Source organism: Sciurus vulgaris, assembly GCF_902686455.1.
Source record: "Sciurus vulgaris genome assembly, chromosome: 2".
NCBI classification, from domain to species: domain Eukaryota; kingdom Metazoa; phylum Chordata; class Mammalia; order Rodentia; family Sciuridae; genus Sciurus; species Sciurus vulgaris.
In genome coordinates this window covers 144,434,650-144,454,935 of record NC_136462.1, presented here as the reverse complement: position 1 = coordinate 144,454,935, position 20,286 = coordinate 144,434,650, and the positions used below count along the sequence as shown (strand labels likewise).

The 20,286-nt window shown below is 52.7% G+C and overlaps 1 protein-coding gene across 1 annotated transcript in view; it reads left to right on the top strand.

Moving 5' to 3' along the window:
- The window catches only part of KLHL25 (kelch like family member 25), a 30,634-nt gene extending 10,852 nt beyond the window's left edge, over positions 1-19,782 (top strand). Inside the window, exons 2-3 of the mRNA XM_079126445.1 lie at positions 11,835-13,639; positions 18,729-19,782. Of these exons, the coding sequence (XP_078982571.1) occupies positions 11,846-13,615 (1,770 nt within the window). The 5' untranslated portion in view covers positions 11,835-11,845 and the 3' untranslated portion in view covers positions 13,616-13,639; positions 18,729-19,782. The remainder of the gene's footprint in view (positions 1-11,834; positions 13,640-18,728) is intronic.
- Positions 19,783-20,286: the final 504 nt, after the last annotated feature.

Below are 20,286 nucleotides of genomic sequence, written 5' to 3'. Positions count from 1 at the left end.
TATGTTAATATGTTATAATTTGAATCTGAAAAGTCCCCTAAAGGCTCATATGTTGATGGCTTGGTCCCCAACTAGTGGAGCTGTTGGGAGGTGGTGGAAACTTTATCCACTAAAGGTAAAGTAGGACCTACTGGAAGAGATGGGTCACTGGGGTCACTTTGAAGGGATATTTTGTCCTGGACACCACCTCTCTTTCTGGCCATCATAGGGTGAGTAGCTTTCCTCCATGCTCCCTGCTGTGATGTTCTGCTTGCCACAGGCTTAGAAATAGCAGAGCCAACTAACCATAAGCGGAAACCATGAGCCCAAATCTTTCCTTTAAGTTGTTTTTCTCAGGTATTATGTCACAGCCACGGAGAGCTGACTAACACAACATGTAATGGGTTGATCCTTCCTTCTTTCCTTCTAGGGATGGAACCATGGGTGTGTGTATGCTAGGTAGGGGCTCCACCACTAATCTCCATCCCCCAGCCCAATTCTTATTTTTTTAATTAACAAATACATTTTCTCAGTTTTAATTTTGAATATGGGTAAATATCAGTATGTTAAAACACATAAACAAAAGTACCTCTGTGTCCTAAATGGTTTTTACATTGTAAAAAGATCCTGAGATTGAGCAGTCTGAGAGTTACTATGTTACTGTAAGTCCCTGCAAAGTTGGAACCAAGCCTCAGGCCTTGTGTCTAGCTTTCTACCTTCAATTTCCCCATTTAGTTGTTCAGCAGTCCTTTGTGGTTGGTGTAGTTTTCATGCCCATTTTACAGATGAGGAAACTGAAGCACAGAGAATGTGAATATGTGGCACGGGTCTCAGCACAGAGGTGGGTGTGCTGGGACACAAGAGGTCCCAGATTGACCTCATGGTTTGGCCTTGAGCACCAACTCCTGCCAAACCATGAATGTGTGCAGGTTGCTTATCTTCTGGGTACCCCGGTTGGCACATCTGTACCATCGGGCCAGTGATGCCTTGCAGAGGCCCCACACGTCTACAGAAGTTGAGAGGATTGGGTAAAAGGGTACGTAAGGTTCCCAGCACAAGGGCTTTGCCTCCCGCTTACTCTCTTCTCTCTTCATAGGGAGAGAAGGCGCTTGCATGGGCTTTAGGAACTGAGAATCATGCTCATTCTCACCAGCGACAAGCTAGGGAGGAACAGAGCTTCTGGAGGCCAGGAGGAGCTCTATGGCTAGCAAACAGCCGGTGCTTTACTCTTGTTTTTTCTGCTTTTTCTGATTTGTTCGTTTTTTTTTCCAAGACTGTCACTCCAGGCAGCTCATTGAAAGTGATATCTAGGCCAGTGTGCTTTTAATGGCTCCATCTGTGGCACTAGACAGCAGGAGAGATCGCCTGTTTGTGGAGGGCTGGGCAGTCCTGATGAAGAGGGAGGAACCCCCTTGGGATGCCCTGTTTGCTTTGAAGGGGACTGTGCTCGCTGTCCCTCTGTTTCCCTCTGGCTTGCTCTGGTTACATGAAAGAAAGCGAGCTGTTTCACCAGATGGGAGAGCCTAAGTGCTGGGTTCTTGTCCCTTCTGTGCCTGGAGCAGTGGTGTCCCTTTTATGGCTCTGCTTCTGCCTAGACCCACATAGCTGGGCTGGCAGATGATTCCCAGCTCTGGGGGACGGGGACAGTCCAGCAGCCCTGCTGAGCTGATGGGAGCGGAATGTGACCTGGAGAGGATGGGTGGCACTTGTTGTACACCCTGATGGACATGGAGGGGCCTATACCTCTCTTCCCAGATGGGAGAAGCTCCTTTGTTGGAGATGTTTAAACGTGGCTTGGCTCAAGATTCTTTTGTCCCTCAGGAACTAATCTCTGTCCGCACTAAGGGCAGTACCTCCATCTATCACCTCTCATCCCTTGCACCTCTTTGCAAGTGCTTATGTGAGGGCATGGGTCTAGGATTTATATCCGTTATATCTTTCTCCTTACTGTTGTGTTGTCTTTTCAGTAAAAGCCAACAGATTGAGCTCCTGAGTTCATCTTGGCCTCCTTCCTCCCTTGGTCTGCAGAGCTGTCACTCTGAGCAGAAGGGCACTGACCGTTGTGACTTTGTCTGCCTCTGCCCTGAGCTGGGTGTGTGGCTCACTCAGTTGCTCCCGTGGGAGGATTCTGCTGACTGGCTTCTCTCCTTGCCCGACAGCTTTTCTTAAAAAAAAAAAAAAAAATGTTGATGAGGAGCTGGCCAAATCCATATGGTGCCTTCAAAGTAGCCAGACAGTTCCTGGGAGATGTTAGGCTCCTTCCTTAAGGTGGACTTTCTCGCTCAAGATCTGAACACAGAACACAAAATGACTTGGGAGTCTGCTTCCCACTGGACCCATTGTTGCTCAGGAGAGAAGTGAATTCTTCTTTTAAAAATTATTTTTGCAGTGTTGGGGATTAAACCCCGGTGCTCATGGTAAGCAAGTGCTCTACGACTGAGCTACACCCCCAGTCTAGAGAAGTGAATTCTTACCTGCACTGGATGTCTTGGGGTGCAGGCCTAGATCTGCCTCAAGGTTTTGCTGTGGCTGGGTGAGAGACTGCTCCTTGGGGTGAATGGACAGAAAATCATCCTGGCGCCAGAAGCAGATGGTAAACTTCTGTGGGCCTTCTCCTCTGTCCCCTGTGGTGGAGGGGAAAGAGTGAATCAGATATGGATTCAGATGCCACCCCTTCCCCACTTTTGTGACATTGGGCTGTGCAGTGTTGTAGGAACAGATGTGAGCCAGAGTCCTGGGCTCTGCCCACCACTCCACATGGGGTTTGTGGCAAGTTTCATAACATCTCTATCCAGTTTCCTAACCTTTAAAATGCAGATACAACTGCACTAAGGCTGTGGTAGGGATTAGATTAGTTACCACACGAAGTTCTTCATTATCATTAACCTCTGAGCTGTTGTTTTTATCTGTGAATTGCAGAAATAGCAGGGTATATGGTAGGATTGTGCCTTATGACTCTTTCGTAGGCCTGTGAAGTTGTGTGACTGGTTTTGGCAGGTGAGTTGTGAGCAGAAGCAGTATCCTTCCAGGTCAGCATTTAATCGTCAGTGCTATGCTTTCCAGAGCCCCCCTTTCTGTCTTTGGCACAGTGATCAGTGACATGGTGGCAGCTCTGTCATCTGGGTTCCTAGGAGTGACAGTGATGAGATGAATGCTCACCACAAGCACAAAACATGGTATGAGTAAGAAATAAATCTCCATCCTGTGAAGCCACTGCACCGTCTGGGGAGTTGTTTGTTGCTGCAGTGTAACCTCACTTACTCTAAGACAGTCATGGCCATATTGTCCTCAGTTGTCAGGATTAATTCTGATATGTGAAATGCTCAGTGTGGTATTAGGTACATGGCAGTCATGCCTTCACTCCCCGCCTGACCAGAATTCTCTCCCGACCTGCTGATTCTTGCAGCAGTGTTGCTTCATCTTTCACCAGGTTTCATAGGCCTTGACCCCTCACCTCCTGTTCTGTGCCGCCTTTGGCAAGACAGAGCTGCTGCCCTGGGTCAGGCGGAGCACAGTGTGCAGCTGAATCTTCAGGATAGCAAGGAAGGCATCAATCTCAATAATGTCCATCAACTTGTAATAGTAGCTCCGACTCCCTGACCACCATGGCTGCAGTCAGCCGGAACGTGGTCATCGGTCACAGGAGCTCCTGGGGCTGCCCCTTCACCAGTGTGCTAACGTGGGCTGCAGTAAGTGAAAAGGCTGCAGTGGGTGCTGCCTGAAACTCAAACTGTCCCCCTCCCTGCAGCTTTGGCTGCAGGCAGCCAGGGGCCACGTGCAGGTTCTGTGGTTCATTGCCCACATGGGCCCTGTGTTGGGAGTTGCAGGTGTGAGGGTGCCGTGACACTGTTGATGTGTCCTCAGAGCAGCAGGTGGAGACCAGGTTGCACCCTGTGCATGACTGGGGGTGGGGGTGTGAACCTACCTTGTGCCAGTGAGCTCAGGTGTGGTGGTGGCCTGCCATCCCACCCTTCACAGGGAGCTGTTTGATTCAGGGACCTCTGGGGTACCCCTGATGAGGAAACCTGACTGTTACTACACAGTGTAGCGATAGTCCCTCCATTCTTGACCCACCCTTCTTTCTAGTACAGCCCTGTACAGAAGGCGTGGGGCCCAGGGCAGAGCCGACTAATCACTGGACCCCAAAGGCTTGTTGTAATATTATTGTGACTTTCCTGCCTGAAACTCTTCCCATAATAAAAAGCTCAAAACTAAAATAAATAAATGCACACAAAATGGAATGCATAAATAGTTCTGATCAACTGCTTTTTAAATAAAAAACAGGGTGTGCACAGTTTTGGTTTGGGTGCTGGGGATCAAACTCAGAGCCTTATGCCTGTTAAGCTTCACCACTGAGCTCCATTTCCAGTCCCAGACAGCCTTTTTAATAAACATATATATATATTTATTAAATATGTGTAATACGTATTAAATACGTAATAAATAAAAATATATATTAAATATATATATGTATGTACATGTATATATTTATATGAAGGGTTTTTGTAGTTTGGCCTTTTTGCAGGCCTTTGAAAGGCAGAAACATCTGGGGAAAGGACTCATGATCTGATAATTCACTAGAATGGTCTGTGGCTCTGATTCAGATACAGTGGTCATTCATTTTACTTTCAATTAACAGTGAGATTCGTGTGCTTAGTAAGGGTGCTGAGTTTGCCACCCATTGGAAAATTGAAAGGATGGATGCCCCTGTGCCCTGTGGGCTTCCTGAGCTGGACCCTGGGGCAAGGCAGGGCAGGAGCCACAGGTGGAAATCCTCGCCTGGGAGTGTTGTCGCAGTGCCTCGACCTACACGTTGATGGTACTTAGTGGTCCTTCAGTCCTTTATCAGTGCAGTTTTGGGGGTGACCCAGATTTGACAGGCTTGACAGAAACCTTCAGAATTTTTATTAATTATAAAAATAATGCATACTGATTAAAAAATCAACTTAAAAAATGTACAGTGAAACCCCCTTATCCAAAGAGGAGGTTGGGAAAAGAGTAAATTGGTAGTTTCTACTCTGTTCTGTACTTGGCGCAGTGTAATGACAATGGCAGTAGAGCAACTTGGCCTGGTAAGCGTGCTGGCCAATGCTGCTCTCGGTGCTTTCCAGGTGACATCCCAGCCAGTTCTCACAACAACCCTGTAAAGTAGCTGCTTTTTTAATCATCACTTTATCATGAGGAAAACAGGCTCAGAGAGGTGAATTAACTTACCTAAGTTTGCACAGTAATGGCTGAGCTGTCTTCAGGATCCCTGTTCCTAACTACTAGCATTGAGAAACTTTGACCTTTCTTCAGCACTTTCTTGATGGTTATTTCATCGCAACTGGGGCAGACTACCCTGAGAGAACAGCTCCAAAGTACTTGCTCTTTCACCCCTCTCCCAGTACCTATGTGTGTTTTGTATTGCCCAGAGATCTTCATTTTTGTTCTTTTAGCGCTCAGCAGTCTGGTATCCAGCAGATGCTTAATTAGGATATATCTCAGATATTTAGAAGGGGTGACCTGGGCTAGGGTCATGACTGTGATAAGAACATTTGCCTAGTACGTGTGAGGCCCTGGGTTCAGTCCCCACTACTGCACACCGTATGTGTGTGTCTCTCTTTATATAGTGGCCTGTGACCATTGTGGTCAGTGAGGTCAGATGTCTGGGACTCCAGTTCCAGCTGCCAGCTGGGGTTCTCTATTCTCCATCTGGCATCTGCTGCTGCTGGACTGCCCCAAGATGAATTCCTTACTCACATGTCTGACTCCTGAGCTCAGGTGGCCAGAACGGCAGGAAAGACTGGGCAGCTCCCACCCACGGGGCAGGCACAAGCTTCCTCAGCACTGCCACCTCAGGGTGGTCAGCCTTCCTCCAGCTTGGTTGGCTGCCCCTTGAATGAGCATTACAAGAGGCAGGAAGTGGAGGCTGCCAGTCTCTGAAGGCACGGGCAGTGTCACCCTGTTCCCAGTAGCAGTCCCAGAAACTGCACGGGCTCAAGGCAGGGGCTTAGAGCCCGCCTTGGAGTGGGAGATGTGTCTGCCTCACTGGCCCACACGATCTCTCCCTTGCCTGTCTTGGCCTCTCTTTCCTGAAGGGCCAGCCTCATCCAACCTTTGCACTTTCTAGTCCTCTACCTGGAACCCTCCTTTCCCCTGATGGCTCTGGCTCTTGAGTGTCAACTCACACATCCATGTACAGGGCCTAGGCGAGCCCACCCTCATGTCCCTCTGTAGACCATTGCCGTTTGATTCTGTCCACACACGCAGGAAGTAAGAATGTCCTGTGCACTCATTTGCTTACTCACTCCGTCCTGTGCTCCCACCCCAGCCTGAGTGCAGGCCACCCCCATCTCTTGTGCCTGGCAGGTGGCACATGGAATTCAGGAAACTTATGGCAAGAACCAAGTGGCCAGCCCTCACATACAATGCTGGTGTCTCTTAGGTGATTAAAACTGCAGGCTGGAAGAAAGGGGAATGAGTGCTTGGGGCGAGGGACCCCGCTCTCAAGGCTGGATTGGCCCCCCCACCCAGCTGTGTCTCTGCTCCTGGAGTTGCTTTCACAAGGGCACCTCCAGAGCCCCCTCTTCGGGTACTGCCCTTCTGTGTGGTTGATGTGGACACAGCCTCTCTGAACTCCAGGGAGGCAGAAGACCACCTAGCCGAGCTGCTGGTTGCGCACTAGCCTGCAGCACCAGCCGTCAGAGAGGGGGCTGGCAGGGCAGTGGTTCTCAAGGGAAATGGGAGGGGGGACATCTATCATTCTGTTATCTTCCCTCCCCCTGCTGTGATTAGGAGTTTAGCATATGCAGTCAGGCCAGATTTTCAGGAGTGTGGCTTTGAGCCTCAGTTTTCTTATCATTAAAATGGAAACACTGGAGCCAGGTGCACATCTGTAATCCTAGCTACTCAGGGGGCTGCAGCAGGAGGATTGCAGAGGCCAGCCTGGGCAACCAGATACCTTGTCTCAAAATAAGAAGGGCTTGTGATATAGCTGGTGGTAAAGTGCTTGCCTAGCATGCTCAAGGCCCAAGATTAAAATCCCAGAATCACATAACAACAAAAAAATGGGAATGATGGAAATGGATCTATGCAGGGCCCAGTTCTTGTGGTTCCACATTTCTATGAAATCACTGTTGGAATCTTGGCTCCCCCAGTGCTCACCTGGGGCAAGGAAGGGCAGGGCTTTGCCCTGCTCTCAGTGCTGGCTCCTGCAGTTGGACATGAACTACTGTGACATACATTCACTGCACCAGAGCACCCAGCCTGGTGTGAGCTGAGGTCCAGCTGCTTGCTCCTCTCTGAGGATTATGTCTGGACTCAAAGACTGCCACACTGTTGGGAAGAGGGCAGCCCCCTTTTCCAACTTGTACCAAAGAGCCATATAGGTCAGCCCTGAGCTCTTAAGATGACCATGATCTATCCACAGACCAGAGCCTCCCTAAAGCAGAGCAGGGAGCTTCTCTCCAACCCTGGCCTCCAGTGAAGAATGACAGACTCAGCCCAGCTTGCTGACTCCTAGGGTGGAGGGAGGTGAGGAGGTGTTGGTGCTGTGTCCAGTGGAGTCAGGCCTCACAGAGAGGAGTACCCTTGTAGCAGCTTTAAAGGCCTCTTCTTCCGAAAATCTTACCCCCTTGGTTACTTTTTTTTCCTCCTTTATTTGGGTTACTTTGTTTCTGCACGCACTTGATTAACATTCCAAGGATGCTAAGAGGAAGGAGAAAGCTGCCTATATTGTCATTTGGTGCATTTTAATAGTTTCTTTGCAGGTAGGGACTGCCAGGCAGAGTATGAGAGTGGCATTGTCCAGGTGATCAGTCCCTCTCAGCAGGATGATGAATTGCTGGTCTGTGGCATTGCAATATGTTATGCACTTACACTTTGTGCCTTCAATTCATCAAACCGTAGGGTGACACTTAGTTAATCAGAACCACTCTGACATGTTTATAGTGTAAAAGTATTTTATTGCTGGTGGCCTCTAAAGATAGGGAGGCTGCTGAGAGAGGTGACACAGGGCTGCTGCTTACCTCTTGGATGCCCACCCACCTGCTGCCTCTGCTTTACCTTGCTCTCTTGTGGCAGAGGCTCGGGACATAACTGGTACTGAACATACAGATCTCAAATGATTGAAAATAATTCCTAAGTCCATTCTCCTCAGAGCCAGGGCGGGGTCCCTGGAGGTGGAAAGAACAGAGGGACATACACAGGCAAGCAGCCTGTGATAACCGATTCAGGGCTCTGATTTCCCTGTGAGTCCTAGTCCCAGTCAGGACTCATGGTGGCAAGTGACTGAGCTCAACAGAGAGGGGCAATCTAGCAGTAGCCTGGCTTCAAGTCCTGCAGGAATGAGGGGCTCTGCTGTCCTCCCTCGGTGCAGCCTTCTGTCACAGGCAGGCAGCAGCAAGGCCATCATCCACCTTGCTCCCAGCCCTGGTCCAGAGTCCAGTGAGCAGTCCTAGAGAAAGCCTGTGTCATTCCTAAAATTCTGTATACATCTTAGGATAGTCTTCAGGCCCATCCGTGGTGTTAGGTCATCCCCACTGGGAGATTGGTACAGTCTCACTGGCCAAGCCTGGCTGAATGTGCCTCCTGAGCCATTTAGGACCAAATGCCCATCCTGGAGTGGGCACGGAGGGTGGAGGCGCCTGGCTCCCAGAGAACGGCCAGGTGTCAGCACAAGGAGGAAGGGAGTGTTGTGCTGGCCCAGTGACACACAGCCAGTGTCCCTCATGCACACATGGTTGCAGCCACCTGGGCAGCATTCAACGCCACTTCGATCTTCCTTTCCTCTGGATCTAGATAGCAACTGGGGAGCAATCAGGTTGGATGTTACATGAAGTGAGTTTAGTGTGCTGAATGTGTCTTAGGACTGTTTCACCAGCAGAGAGAGGGACAGATGGGTCCAGTCCATCAAACTGAGGGACTGCTGTCCCATGCCGGGTGTTGTGGCACATCAGTGAGCACTGCACATGGTCCCCACTTTGCTGGGCCTTCTGTGCAGCCAGAGAGACAATACCAAATAACAGGCCTGGAATGTGTGTGAGCCTCAGCATCCCTCATCTGAAAATTGGGTCTAAGTGCCTCACTTGGGATGTGGCAAGCCAGTGGCTACTGTCACTGGGAGACCGGCTTAGAGATAGGTGCTGTCCAAAGGAGGTGGGAAGCTGAGAAACAGCCAGGCAGGTGCCTCTGCTGCTCTGGGTACAAAGGGACCCCCAGGATGGCAGCTGGTGGGAAGCGGCAACCTGCTCTGGTGCACATGAGAGTTGTTGGTGTCTGCATCATCAGACAGGCATTCGTGGGTAAGTTTAGCAAGACACTAGTCATCTCTGGGGCCCTGAGCTGCCCACTCAGCCATGGCTCTGAAGAGATCACTGCTTTATGGCCTTCTCAGGGCAGTTGTGGCTGCTTTGTTGGGATTTAAGCACTTTCAGCACTTTCTCAGTCCTTCGAGCTTACCTGTAACCCCTTCCACCTGGATGACCTCACCAGTGCCCTGTGAACACAATAACCAGAGTGGAGGCCGTGCTGCTCCTGCCTGGAGGGCACAGACCTGAGATCCATGAGGGGAGAGGGAGGGGGTTACTGCACATGAGGGCACCACCCACACCAGAAAACCCCTCAGGCCTCCATCTGTGGACTTGGGGTATATTGTCCATGTGGCTGTGGGGAAAGCAAGTACTCTCTCTTCACCAGCCAGTCTGGGGTCAGGCCTTGTGTATAACTGGTGGCACCTACCCACCCTTGGGTGGAAGAGGGCTTGAGCCTGAGAGTTCCAGAGTCCTTTTTAGTCCTTGGCTCTGAGCCTGCCTCCTGGCCTTCCCCCACCCTCCAATGTGGTCTACAAATCAGAGGTAATGCTTGCTTCATAAAATGGCCTGGCACAGTGTTGTGGGGTGAAGAGGGACAGGACAGAGTTTCTGGGTGAACGGCCACATTGGAGAAAGCGTCCGGTGATTGAGGGAATGGAAGTTGGAACAAGGATTTAGCAATCACAGCAAGCTTTGGGGAAACGTGTTACAGGGTCCACAATTCATATTGGGCAATTCCCATGGGTTGGGGGCCTTGACAAAGTCAGCACAGCCATTCAGCCTTCATAACTTCCTGTCCCAGGGCCCCAGCTTCAGGGACTCAGTGAGTGAATCATGGAGACCTGAGCCAGAAGGAGATTTTACTTTATGAAAGGAAAGACAGGTACTGAGAAGGGAAGAGGTACCCCAGGGTGGTTGGTAGAGAAGAGATCCCTGTACACAGCCTGATAGTATCCTCACCTGCACTCCCAGGCTGGTGAACTCCATGACCTCGGGTATGCAGGTTCACACAGCAGTGTCTGTGGCAGGTCCCTGGCCCAAGGTCTGCCTGGAGCTTGGGGTCCTAAGCAGCAAGGCCAGGAGCATGGACCTCACCCAGGCAGGTCTGATCACATTAGTTTGTGACTTTTCTGGTCCTTTGCTAAGGGAGGAGAGAGAAAAACGCAGTTTGACACTAATTTACAACTTCATTGAAGCATGAAATCACTTCCTTCCTTTACTAGATTATAGTTAAGTAGAAAATTAACTTGGGGTGGGGGCACGGGGAGTTATCTAACTTTGAGAATTAAAAATGAAGAAACATCGTTGTCCCCTTCACTGCTAGTAGGAGGAGGGCCACCAGCCAGTCTGGGGTCAGGCCTTGTGTATAACAATGTGATTGGCTTCTTGGCTGCTTTTTCTTGAGGCATGTGATTTTTGCAATCTGTTGGTGAAATCTTCCTTTCACAACACTAAATTGGGTCTTGATGGACTTTAAAATGCTTTGGAAATTTCCCAAATTCAAATTCAATTGCGTTTGAATCAAAGCCAAAGTGCTTTGAATCCTCCAAATTGAAGCAGGTGGTGAACCTCTGCCAGTCCAGTTGCACAGTTGTTGGGCCTAGCAGAACAGGAGGCAGTTGACACACCCTTGGTGGCCAGGATTCTGTGGTTTTCTGGAGGGTGAGGAAGTCTTTGGGCATTATGGCTGCTTTGGTGTTGATGGTGTCTTACTGTCATCCTGGGCCATTGTCTTGCTCTCCAGAGTGAATCACAGGTGAGCCTCTGGTGAGCAGGCCTCACCTCCAGATCCTCACTCATCCCAACTAGGCACAGCAGTCTCTGCAGACCCCATGTCCGTGCTGAACATTTGGGGAGAAGGGGGGTGTTTGGCTACTACTGTTTGGAGATCAGCACAGGAAGGGCCTGCCAGGAGTAGGGGGTGGTATGGAAGGCTCTGCTTGGGTGCTCACAGGTCCTAGGGAACATATTTAAAAAGTCCCCCATGGCAAACCCTGCAGGAATCAGAGCCTCTATGGGCTAATTGAGAGTAATGATGGGGCCTCAGAAGTGGACAGCCTGCATGGGAATCCCGGCCCTGGATTCTGGCATAGCTGCTCTGCCTTTCTGAGCCTGGGCTGCTCCCACTATGTAACGGGGGTCACAAGAGATTCTTCCCCTAAGGACTGTTCTGAGCATGCAGTGTGATCAGGGCACATGCTACTCAGTGCTGCCTTGGCCTCTGTCTGCACAAATCAGGGCGCCATCTTGCATGTGCTCTTCACTAGAGAGGCAGCCCCAGCTGGAGCTTGCCCCAGGGATGGCTCATCTTCAGCCCAAATATGTGTCCCAGAGTGTTTCCAACTGGGGAACAATCAAGTTTCTGCAGGGCAGAGGGAGACCCAGCCCTTTGTGCCCGCTGTTCTTGGAGGTGTGACTGAGGGAGTGGGGATGGTTTGTCAGAGCGGAGCAGACTTGAGGGGAAGGAGAGGACAAGGTGTGTGGGGCCAGGGGCTGATGGATGAGCCACCAAGAGGGGTTGTAGGCAGGATGGGCCTCTCTCACCTGCCTTTTCCACTGCAGGTTGGCAGACCATGTCGGTCAGCGTCCATGAGACCCGCAAGTCACGGAGCAGTACAGGCTCCATGAACATCACCCTCTTCCACAAGGCCTCCCACCCCGACTGCGTGCTGGCCCACCTCAACACACTGCGCAAGCACCGCATGTTCACCGACGTCACACTCTGGGCAGGCGACCGTGCCTTCCCCTGCCACCGCGCTGTGTTGGCTGCCTCCAGCCGCTACTTCGAGGCCATGTTCAGTCACGGCCTACGGGAGAGCAGGGATGACACGGTCAACTTCCAGGACAACCTGCACCCCGAAGTGCTGGAGCTGCTGCTGGACTTTGCCTACTCCTCCCGCATCGTCATCAACGAAGAAAATGCGGAGTCACTGCTGGAAGCGGGCGACATGCTACAGTTCCACGATGTGCGGGATGCTGCCGCCGAGTTCCTGGAGAAGAACCTCTTCCCCTCCAACTGCCTGGGCATGATGCTGCTGTCGGACGCCCACCAGTGCCGCCGGCTGTACGAATTCTCCTGGCGAATGTGCCTGGTGCACTTTGAGACTGTGCGGCAGAGCGAGGACTTCAACAGCCTGTCCAAGGACACGCTGCTGGACCTCATCTCCAGTGATGAGCTGGAGACCGAGGATGAGCGGGTGGTCTTTGAGGCCATCCTCCAGTGGGTGAAGCACGACCTGGAAGAGCGGAAGGCCCACCTGCCTGAGCTCTTGCGCAGTGTGCGGCTGGCCCTGCTGCCATCCGATTGCCTGAAGGAGGCTGTCTCCGGCGAGGCCCTCCTCATGGCGGATGAACGCACCAAACTCATCATAGATGAGGCCCTCCACTGCAAGACCAAGATCCTGCAGAATGATGGGGTGGTCACCAGCCCTTGCGCCCGGCCGCGCAAGGCAGGTCACACGCTGCTCATCCTGGGGGGCCAGACCTTCATGTGCGACAAGATCTACCAGGTGGACCACAAGGCCAAGGAGATCATCCCCAAAGCAGACCTGCCCAGCCCCCGAAAGGAGTTCAGTGCCTCTGCGATTGGCTGCAAGGTCTATGTGACTGGAGGCAGGGGCTCAGAGAATGGGGTCTCCAAAGACGTCTGGGTATATGACACTGTCCATGAGGAGTGGTCCAAGGCAGCACCTATGCTGATCGCCCGCTTTGGCCATGGTTCAGCCGAGTTGGAGAACTGTCTCTATGTGGTAGGGGGACACACGTCCTTGGCAGGCGTCTTCCCAGCCTCACCTTCAGTCTCCCTGAAGCAAGTGGAGAAATATGACCCTGGAGCCAACAAGTGGACGATGGTGGCCCCACTGCGGGATGGCGTCAGCAATGCTGCAGTGGTGAGTGCCAAGCTGAAGCTTTTTGTTTTCGGGGGGACCAGCATCCACCGGGACATGGTATCCAAAGTCCAGTGCTATGACCCCCCAGAAAACCGATGGACGATCAAGGCTGAGTGTCCTCAACCTTGGCGGTACACAGCTGCTGCTGTCCTGGGCAGCCAGATCTTCATCATGGGAGGTGACACAGAATTCACAGCTGCCTCAGCCTACCGCTTCGACTGTGAGACCAACCAGTGGACACGGATCGGGGACATGACCGCCAAGCGTATGTCCTGCCACGCCCTGGCTTCAGGAAACAAGCTCTATGTGGTCGGGGGCTACTTTGGGACCCAGAGGTGTAAGACCCTAGACTGCTATGACCCTACTTCGGACACGTGGAACTGCATTACCACCGTGCCCTACTCACTCATTCCCACAGCCTTCGTCAGCACCTGGAAGCACCTGCCGGCGTGAGGAGCACCTGCAGAGCCCGGCCAGGTGAGCCCCAGCAGCCTGGGCCTGCTCTGAACCCCCAGGAGTGCCAGGAAGACACACTCCTGCTTGTACTCACTCTGGATGATGGTTGCTGTGTCTTCCGGGGAAGGCTAGGTAGTGAGCAGCAGATGACTGGGATTTAGGGACAGGCGGCCCTGGGTTGAGGCCAGGGTGGGCATGTTTGGTGGAATGCAAGGGAATGTCTCTCTCCCTTTAGTGCATGAGATGGACGGAGGCCTGCCTTAAAGCAGGCAGATAGTGGGCATGCGAATTAAGGGAGGTCATTTCTCCAGGCCTCAGAGTGGGGCTTGCCATGGAGCAGGTGCCCATGAGTCTGTGGTCTCTGTTCTTAGCCCCACGGTTGTATGAACTTGTTACATGAAAACAAGCAAAGGTGCCACAGACGGAGAGAGCCAAGTGACACATTGGGCTCTTTGGAGGGTGAAAGGAGTGAGAGGAGACACCAGGAAGAACTTAGGCCAGGTCCAGGATGGGCAGAGTCTGGTGAGGGGAAGGAGCAGAGGGAGGAAGGTCTGCCCTGGCCCTGCCTCTTCTGAGGGGGGCATGGTTTTTCCTGTAGCTGGTTGGGGGCAACATCAAGTGTCAAGTACCAAAAATGGAAGAGAGCATCCAAGCCAGCCTGGCAGGGTGCTCCAGGAGGGACCGGCAAGGGTAGTGGGTTCTTAGGCACCAGAGAAGGATTCTATATGCTAGACGTGCTCTCCATAGTCAGGTCCCAGAAAAGGATAGCATGTCACTAGCCCTGTTCTATGTCCCACCTTAAAGCTGTCCTCCTGTGCTCCTCACACCTAGGATGGAAAATGGAAGATGGGTCCCTGGGGCCTGGGAGGACTGGAGGTGTAGTGTAGCAGCAGGAGGATGGCCTGGAGGAGCCTTCCTGCATGGGGACCAAGATGTTTCCCTCCCCCAGCTGGCACCAGCGACCCAGCTCTGGTCTGGCCCCACCTGCCTCCTGCTCTTGCAGTGCTGTAGGACCCCTGAGCAGGCTTGGGCACAGACCCCTTTATTCCAGGTCACAGAATCTGGGCCAGGAGGTAGCCAGAGCCAAAATATTAATTTCCTCAATGGATAGGCAGTCACTGAAACAAATGCTTGACAGCTCGACACAGTGATAGCAGTCCTTAGCTGGGACTGCTTCTAAACAAAAGCTTATGTCTCAGCTCTTAAATGAGACCCAGCCAAACCTTTGAATCTCTTAAAAGGCCCGGCAGACCTCAGTAAGCACAGGGTGCCACGCTCTTAAGAGCCAGGCTGAGTAAGAACTGCCCTTGGTTCTCTGTAAGGCCTTTCTGATTTGGTTTGTTTTGTTTTAATCTGCTGTCTTCCTCTTTGGGAGAAAAATCTGACCCTGCCACATTTCTTACTCTTGAGGAATAAGCTTCAAAGAGAATATTGGCTCCTCTCATTGATGACCTCTTCTGACTCTAAAAACCTGGGATATTCGGTCACCTGCAGGGTGTGGAGGCTCCTGCTTAGACTGGGGTGGAGGGTATGTGTGTCTCTGTCCATCTCTGGAATCCTAGCCCAGTTCTTCCTCAAGTGGGAAAGGTAGGGGCAGGGACAGGCTGTCCACCCTGGATCATGTTCCTGTCACCTGTCCCTGCCTGGTAGGGTGGGAACAGCTCAGCTGGACCTGGCAACCCTTGTGGTTTTCAGGAATCTGTCTACTTTGGGGACGTGGGAAGGGCGAAGCACATGTTGGCTCTGACTCTTATGATTGCTTGGCCCTGGACAGGTTATTTCGCTCTGGAGGCTCAGCTTTCCTCTGGACAGTGGGAATGACCGTCATGTTGCTCACAATACTTGGCTAGAGATCAAATGAGGGGCCAGCGTCAGAGGCTGCTTTTTTAAGGGGGAGGATGGTGATGATGATGACTTTAGGACACTGGGCTACAAGGACCTCCCATGTCCCTAGCTCATCCTCACAGTCACAATTGCTGTAATTTGGGTACCTTCTGCACGCCCACCAGAGTGCGACAAAGGCTTTAGTCCAGTTAGCCTTCCCTGGTGCGTGGTAGGGTGCTGTCGTCAGCCCGGCTTAGGGATGAGGAAGTGGGCACAGAGAGGCTCATCGCACAAGAGCCAGCCGTCCAGATGGCCTCAGGCGCAGGCTGCCCAAGCTCCTGTGCTGGGAGCTCCAGGTTGCTCTTAGGCTCCAGCTGTCGCTCTAACTGTGTCCTTTTCATGGACCCCAACAGCCAAGAGTAGTCCTCCTTGCAACTTCCCTCTGTCTAGACCTCCCTCCCCTGACTTCTGTCCCCTCTGGTGAACCCTGGGTTGTTCCAGGCTTTGCAGGCAGCTGCTCCTTTGCCACTTCTGCCTGGACAGCTTTGCTCAGAGTCTCCAAATTCTCCTCAAAGGCAGCTTCTTCTCTGGGAAGGCCACCCTATTTATTCCAGCATATTTACTCCAGTGTCACAGTAAGATGGTGGTTGGCAGGGGAACCCTGGAGCTAGGTGTGCCCCACTTCCCTGGGTTGCCCACTAAGGGTGGACTTGCCCCCAAACACCTTTCCTTTTCCCTCTTCTTCTCCCCGCATCCCTCCCCACCCCCGCCCCCACCCCCTGGCTCAAGGCTTTAGAACATCAGTGCTAGTGTCCAGAGAGCTTGTCTCCTCCTTGCAGGCCTTAGTGGGGCACAGGGCTCAGGGGCTCCAGTCTCAGCTCAGTCACTAGGGAGCCCGTCCCCCCAGGAGCCTGCAGTTACTTGTGCCTGTGAAAAGCTTAGGAATAGAGTGACACCTGGGTCTCCATGGGGCAGCGCAAGTCCAGCAGGCAGACCCTACCTACGCCAGCAGCCCTCGGCTCAGGCGTTTGCTATGCCTGCTGCCCACAGGCAGTGGGATGACTGGACCATTATCCACAATGGAGGTTTGTTTCATTTCACAATGAGGAAACAGGCCCCAGAAAAGAGGCTGCCAAAACTTAGGAGGCCCATTCAGGGATGACCTTGGGACTAGCCTGAGAGCAGCTGTGTGATATGAGACGGAACACGGGAGCCTGTCTTGCGGCCGCAAGATAGGCTCCCCACATGCCCTGTCTTTGGGGCGCCATGTCTCCCTCAGCAGCCAGAGGTGTATAACCCTCCCCCGACACTGGTGGCAGTGGGGCCTTGCCCTGAGGGGACGGCATGCCAGCATGTGGTGTGCTGGGGTGGGGCCTAGTGGCTGGGATAGCCCTCTTGTGGGGACTTTGAGCAGCCAGGCCCTAAAGATTTGGTGTTGCCACCTACAGCATCATGAGGAGGCCTCATGATTTGGGAGAAACTTGGAGAAATTTGTGGGACCTTCACTAGTCCACTGAGAACACAGCAGCCACCTTGCCCAGCTCAGCCCAGGCTTCTAGAAACTTGCTGGTACCTGGAGGTGGCAAGTAATTCCTGCAGGGCAGGAATACCCAGTGCTGGTTTAAAAAAAAATTTTTTTTTTTATTATGTTGCTTAAATACATAGAAACATACAACTAGATAAAAGCTCCTCATGTTTGTAGTCTTACACAACTGTAAAGCTAACACAAATGTCCAGGTTAAATGCAGCAAAAGCACTAAGACCCTTAAGACTCCAGCATCCATGATGTTGCAGAGACTGTGCTGCCTCTGCCTCCTGGAGTGAATGGGTGCACGGGCAGCCTGCCTGTGCCCCAGGACTCCCTTGGGCAGCCTGGCATTTGGGGTTCAGCTATGCCTCCTTGGTTTAGGGCTGCCTCGGAGCCCACAGCACATCCAGGACTGACCGGAGTAAGAACTTCTTGGGTGCTGAAACTGTGCGTGGACACACAAGGGCACCAGAAGACCCTTGTGAAGGATTCTACTTCCTCCCTTCAATTTGGGAGACCCTGTGTTGATAGACTCTGCCCAGCAGGTCTGTGGGGCTCCTCCCTTGCTGCCCCGAGGGCTTGGCCCTCACCTCCAGGTCCTCCACCTGCCCTGTGCTCTGTCCTGCAGGGTGCGTCTGTCTGAACTCACTCATCTCAGGAGCTGCAGCCTGGCCAGGGGAGTCTCTCCCTGGACTCGGATCTCTGGCCACATCCCTCCTCAGGGCAGGGCTGGGGTTTTGCCAAGCTGTTGCTGAGAACCACAGCAGCAAATCAGCTTTTCCCCTGCTTCAGGGCTGCTCCCCACAAAGCCTCCCACAGGCCTCGGGGTCTCTTGCTTCTCTGGGAGGCATCGTCACCCTTTCTTCCAAGGGAAGCACTGCCACTCAAAGCAGGTGCATGCTGATGGGAACGGAGCACTGGCGTGTGAGCTTCCCGACCACAGGGACAGTCTCACCTGCTCACCACCTTGTCCCCCAGCCTGGAGTCAAGAGACTGTGCCCTAAATGTTTGTCTGCAGCACACATGAGCATGCTGGCTATTGTCCACAGCCCGACTACTGCTTGTTACTCTCAACAGCATGGCCAACATGCCTGCCTCCTCGCTTCCCACAGACCCTCCTCCGTCTGCCCTTGTGTTTCTGCCTCACTAGCCTAATTTTATTTATATTTTCAGATGTACCAAATTCTCACCTCAGGGTCTTTGCACATGCTGTTCCTTCTGTCTAGGCTGCTGTTTCCTTCTAGCTTACTCCTGCCCATCCTTCTGGTCTCAGGTTAAATATTACTCATTTCCCACATCCTCTGCCAAAATAAAACGAAGGTCATGGCTCTACTCTGTTTTAAATTTGTTATTTGTGGTGCTTCTCTCCGTATGATTATTTATACAAGTTTGCAGTTTCCCCTACAAGGACATGGGTGGGGACAGTGGCTGTGTGTGTGTCTGCCTTCCTGTGCCCCCAGGCCTCCAGGGTGCCTACCAGGGCAAGGGTGTACAGGGAATGTGGTTGTGATGAATGATGGGCAGATGGGTTGTGTCCCATGTTGCAGGTGAGGAAACCTCGGCTTGGGGAGGACAATGAGTTGTTGAGGCCGTGCATCTGGTGATTGGTGAGCTGTGTTCTTACTCCAGGGCTTGTGCTGTCAGCACCTGAGTTCCAGCGCTGATATGCAGCCTCTTGATTTTGTTCCAGTTTAGGGCAGAAGAACATGGTCACTGATTCATTCATTCATTCATTCTCTCCCACTCTCTCCTCCACAGACTCTCCGTCTCTCCTGCCCCATGGCTGTGGCCCTCACTGTCACAGAGTTGCCTTGACCCTGTCTGCCACAGTGCAGAGCTCTCTGAGTGGCCAGAAGCCTACTACACCAGCTCCAGGCAGCAGCAACCTCAGGCTGTTCTGAGCTCTAGACGAGAGAAGCGAAGCTGCCTCCTGTGTCCCGTGGCCCCTGGAGGCCTCTTCAGCTTCGAGTGGTTTGCATGGGAAGAAGATTGGCCAGAGGGGCAGGGGTGCCAGCAGAACTCCCCTGGGCCTTAGGGGAGGACACTCTTGCAGAGGCTTGAGGTCATCTGTCAGCAAGTCCTGGACTTGGGCTGGGCGGTCAGGGGCAGAGAAGGGTTGGGGTGGCAGCACAGGAGAGCTTCTGGTCACTTAGCACTGATGGCACAGCCTTTGATTCTAGGACTGCCCTGTGGGATGCTGTAATGTCACCCACAGTTGTTATCCCAGGCCTCAGGAAGGCATGTCCACCAGAATGAATAGAAGACCGCTGAGGAGAAAACAGCTTGGATTTTATAAAGGCAGAAACCCCACCTGGTGACCTCATTGACATCTGCAAGTCTTCATTAGCAAGTGCACTCAGGCCCCTAAGGCCAAAGGGGAGATTTCCTGTGGGCAGTGCCCCAAGGATGCCCTCAAACCTCAGCCAGCCCACTGGGGACCAGGCCCCGGGATGCTGTGCCAGCTGTGGGACAGATGCTCCTGCCCAGCAGGCTGGGGTAACTCAGCAGGACTCTAGGCCCCAGGAACCATCCCCTCCTCAGCCCACCCTAAGAGGCACAGGTCCATCGGGGCCAGATTCGTCTTGGTATGGAGGATGGTGACAGGACTCCAGCCAGTGCCCATTATCCTCTCTAATGGTTTGGCCTTGTAGTGGTGACACTGCATCCTGACTCATTTGCTCTGTGAGCTCAAAAAGTAATAGATGGTCCCAGGAGAATTGCAGACACTTACTTATTGCTGTTACCTCCTGATTCTCGTGTAGCCCCTTGTCACTGTACTTCCAGCATCCAGACTGCATGGAGGTCAGAAGCTGACTTCACACCACCTGAGGAAAGAGGGGCTGTGGTGCCATGGCAGGAGGCTGGGCAGGGCTGCCTGACTGACCAGTGGCTTCCCAGGCCACCTGCCATTTGCATGTGCTGCTTGTCTGACTCAGGGGTGGGATTCAAGTGGGCTACGCTGCTGATAGAGATGCGGGACCCAGAGCAGTTATTTAATAGCCCCAAATGTCCCCACTAGCTCTGGTGCTGTCCCTGTGGGTGTCTCTTGGGGAGTGGGACTTGGGCTGGGTTTGCCTGTGGACGTGCTCCAGTGGTCAGTCACCAGGAGAGAGCTGAAAGTGGTGGTTGCTTCCGGTGGTTCCTTAGACTCCATACCCCACCCGTCTCAGAGACCAGCCTGTGCTCTCAGGCTGCACCCCAGGAGGCTACCCTGCTGAAGAACTTGGGGCTCTTGGGCCCTGCAGCTGGTGCAAGATCTGCAGGCCTGCAGGGAGTGGCCCTTGACCCTGTGGGCTGCCAAGCTGAGATAAAGCAC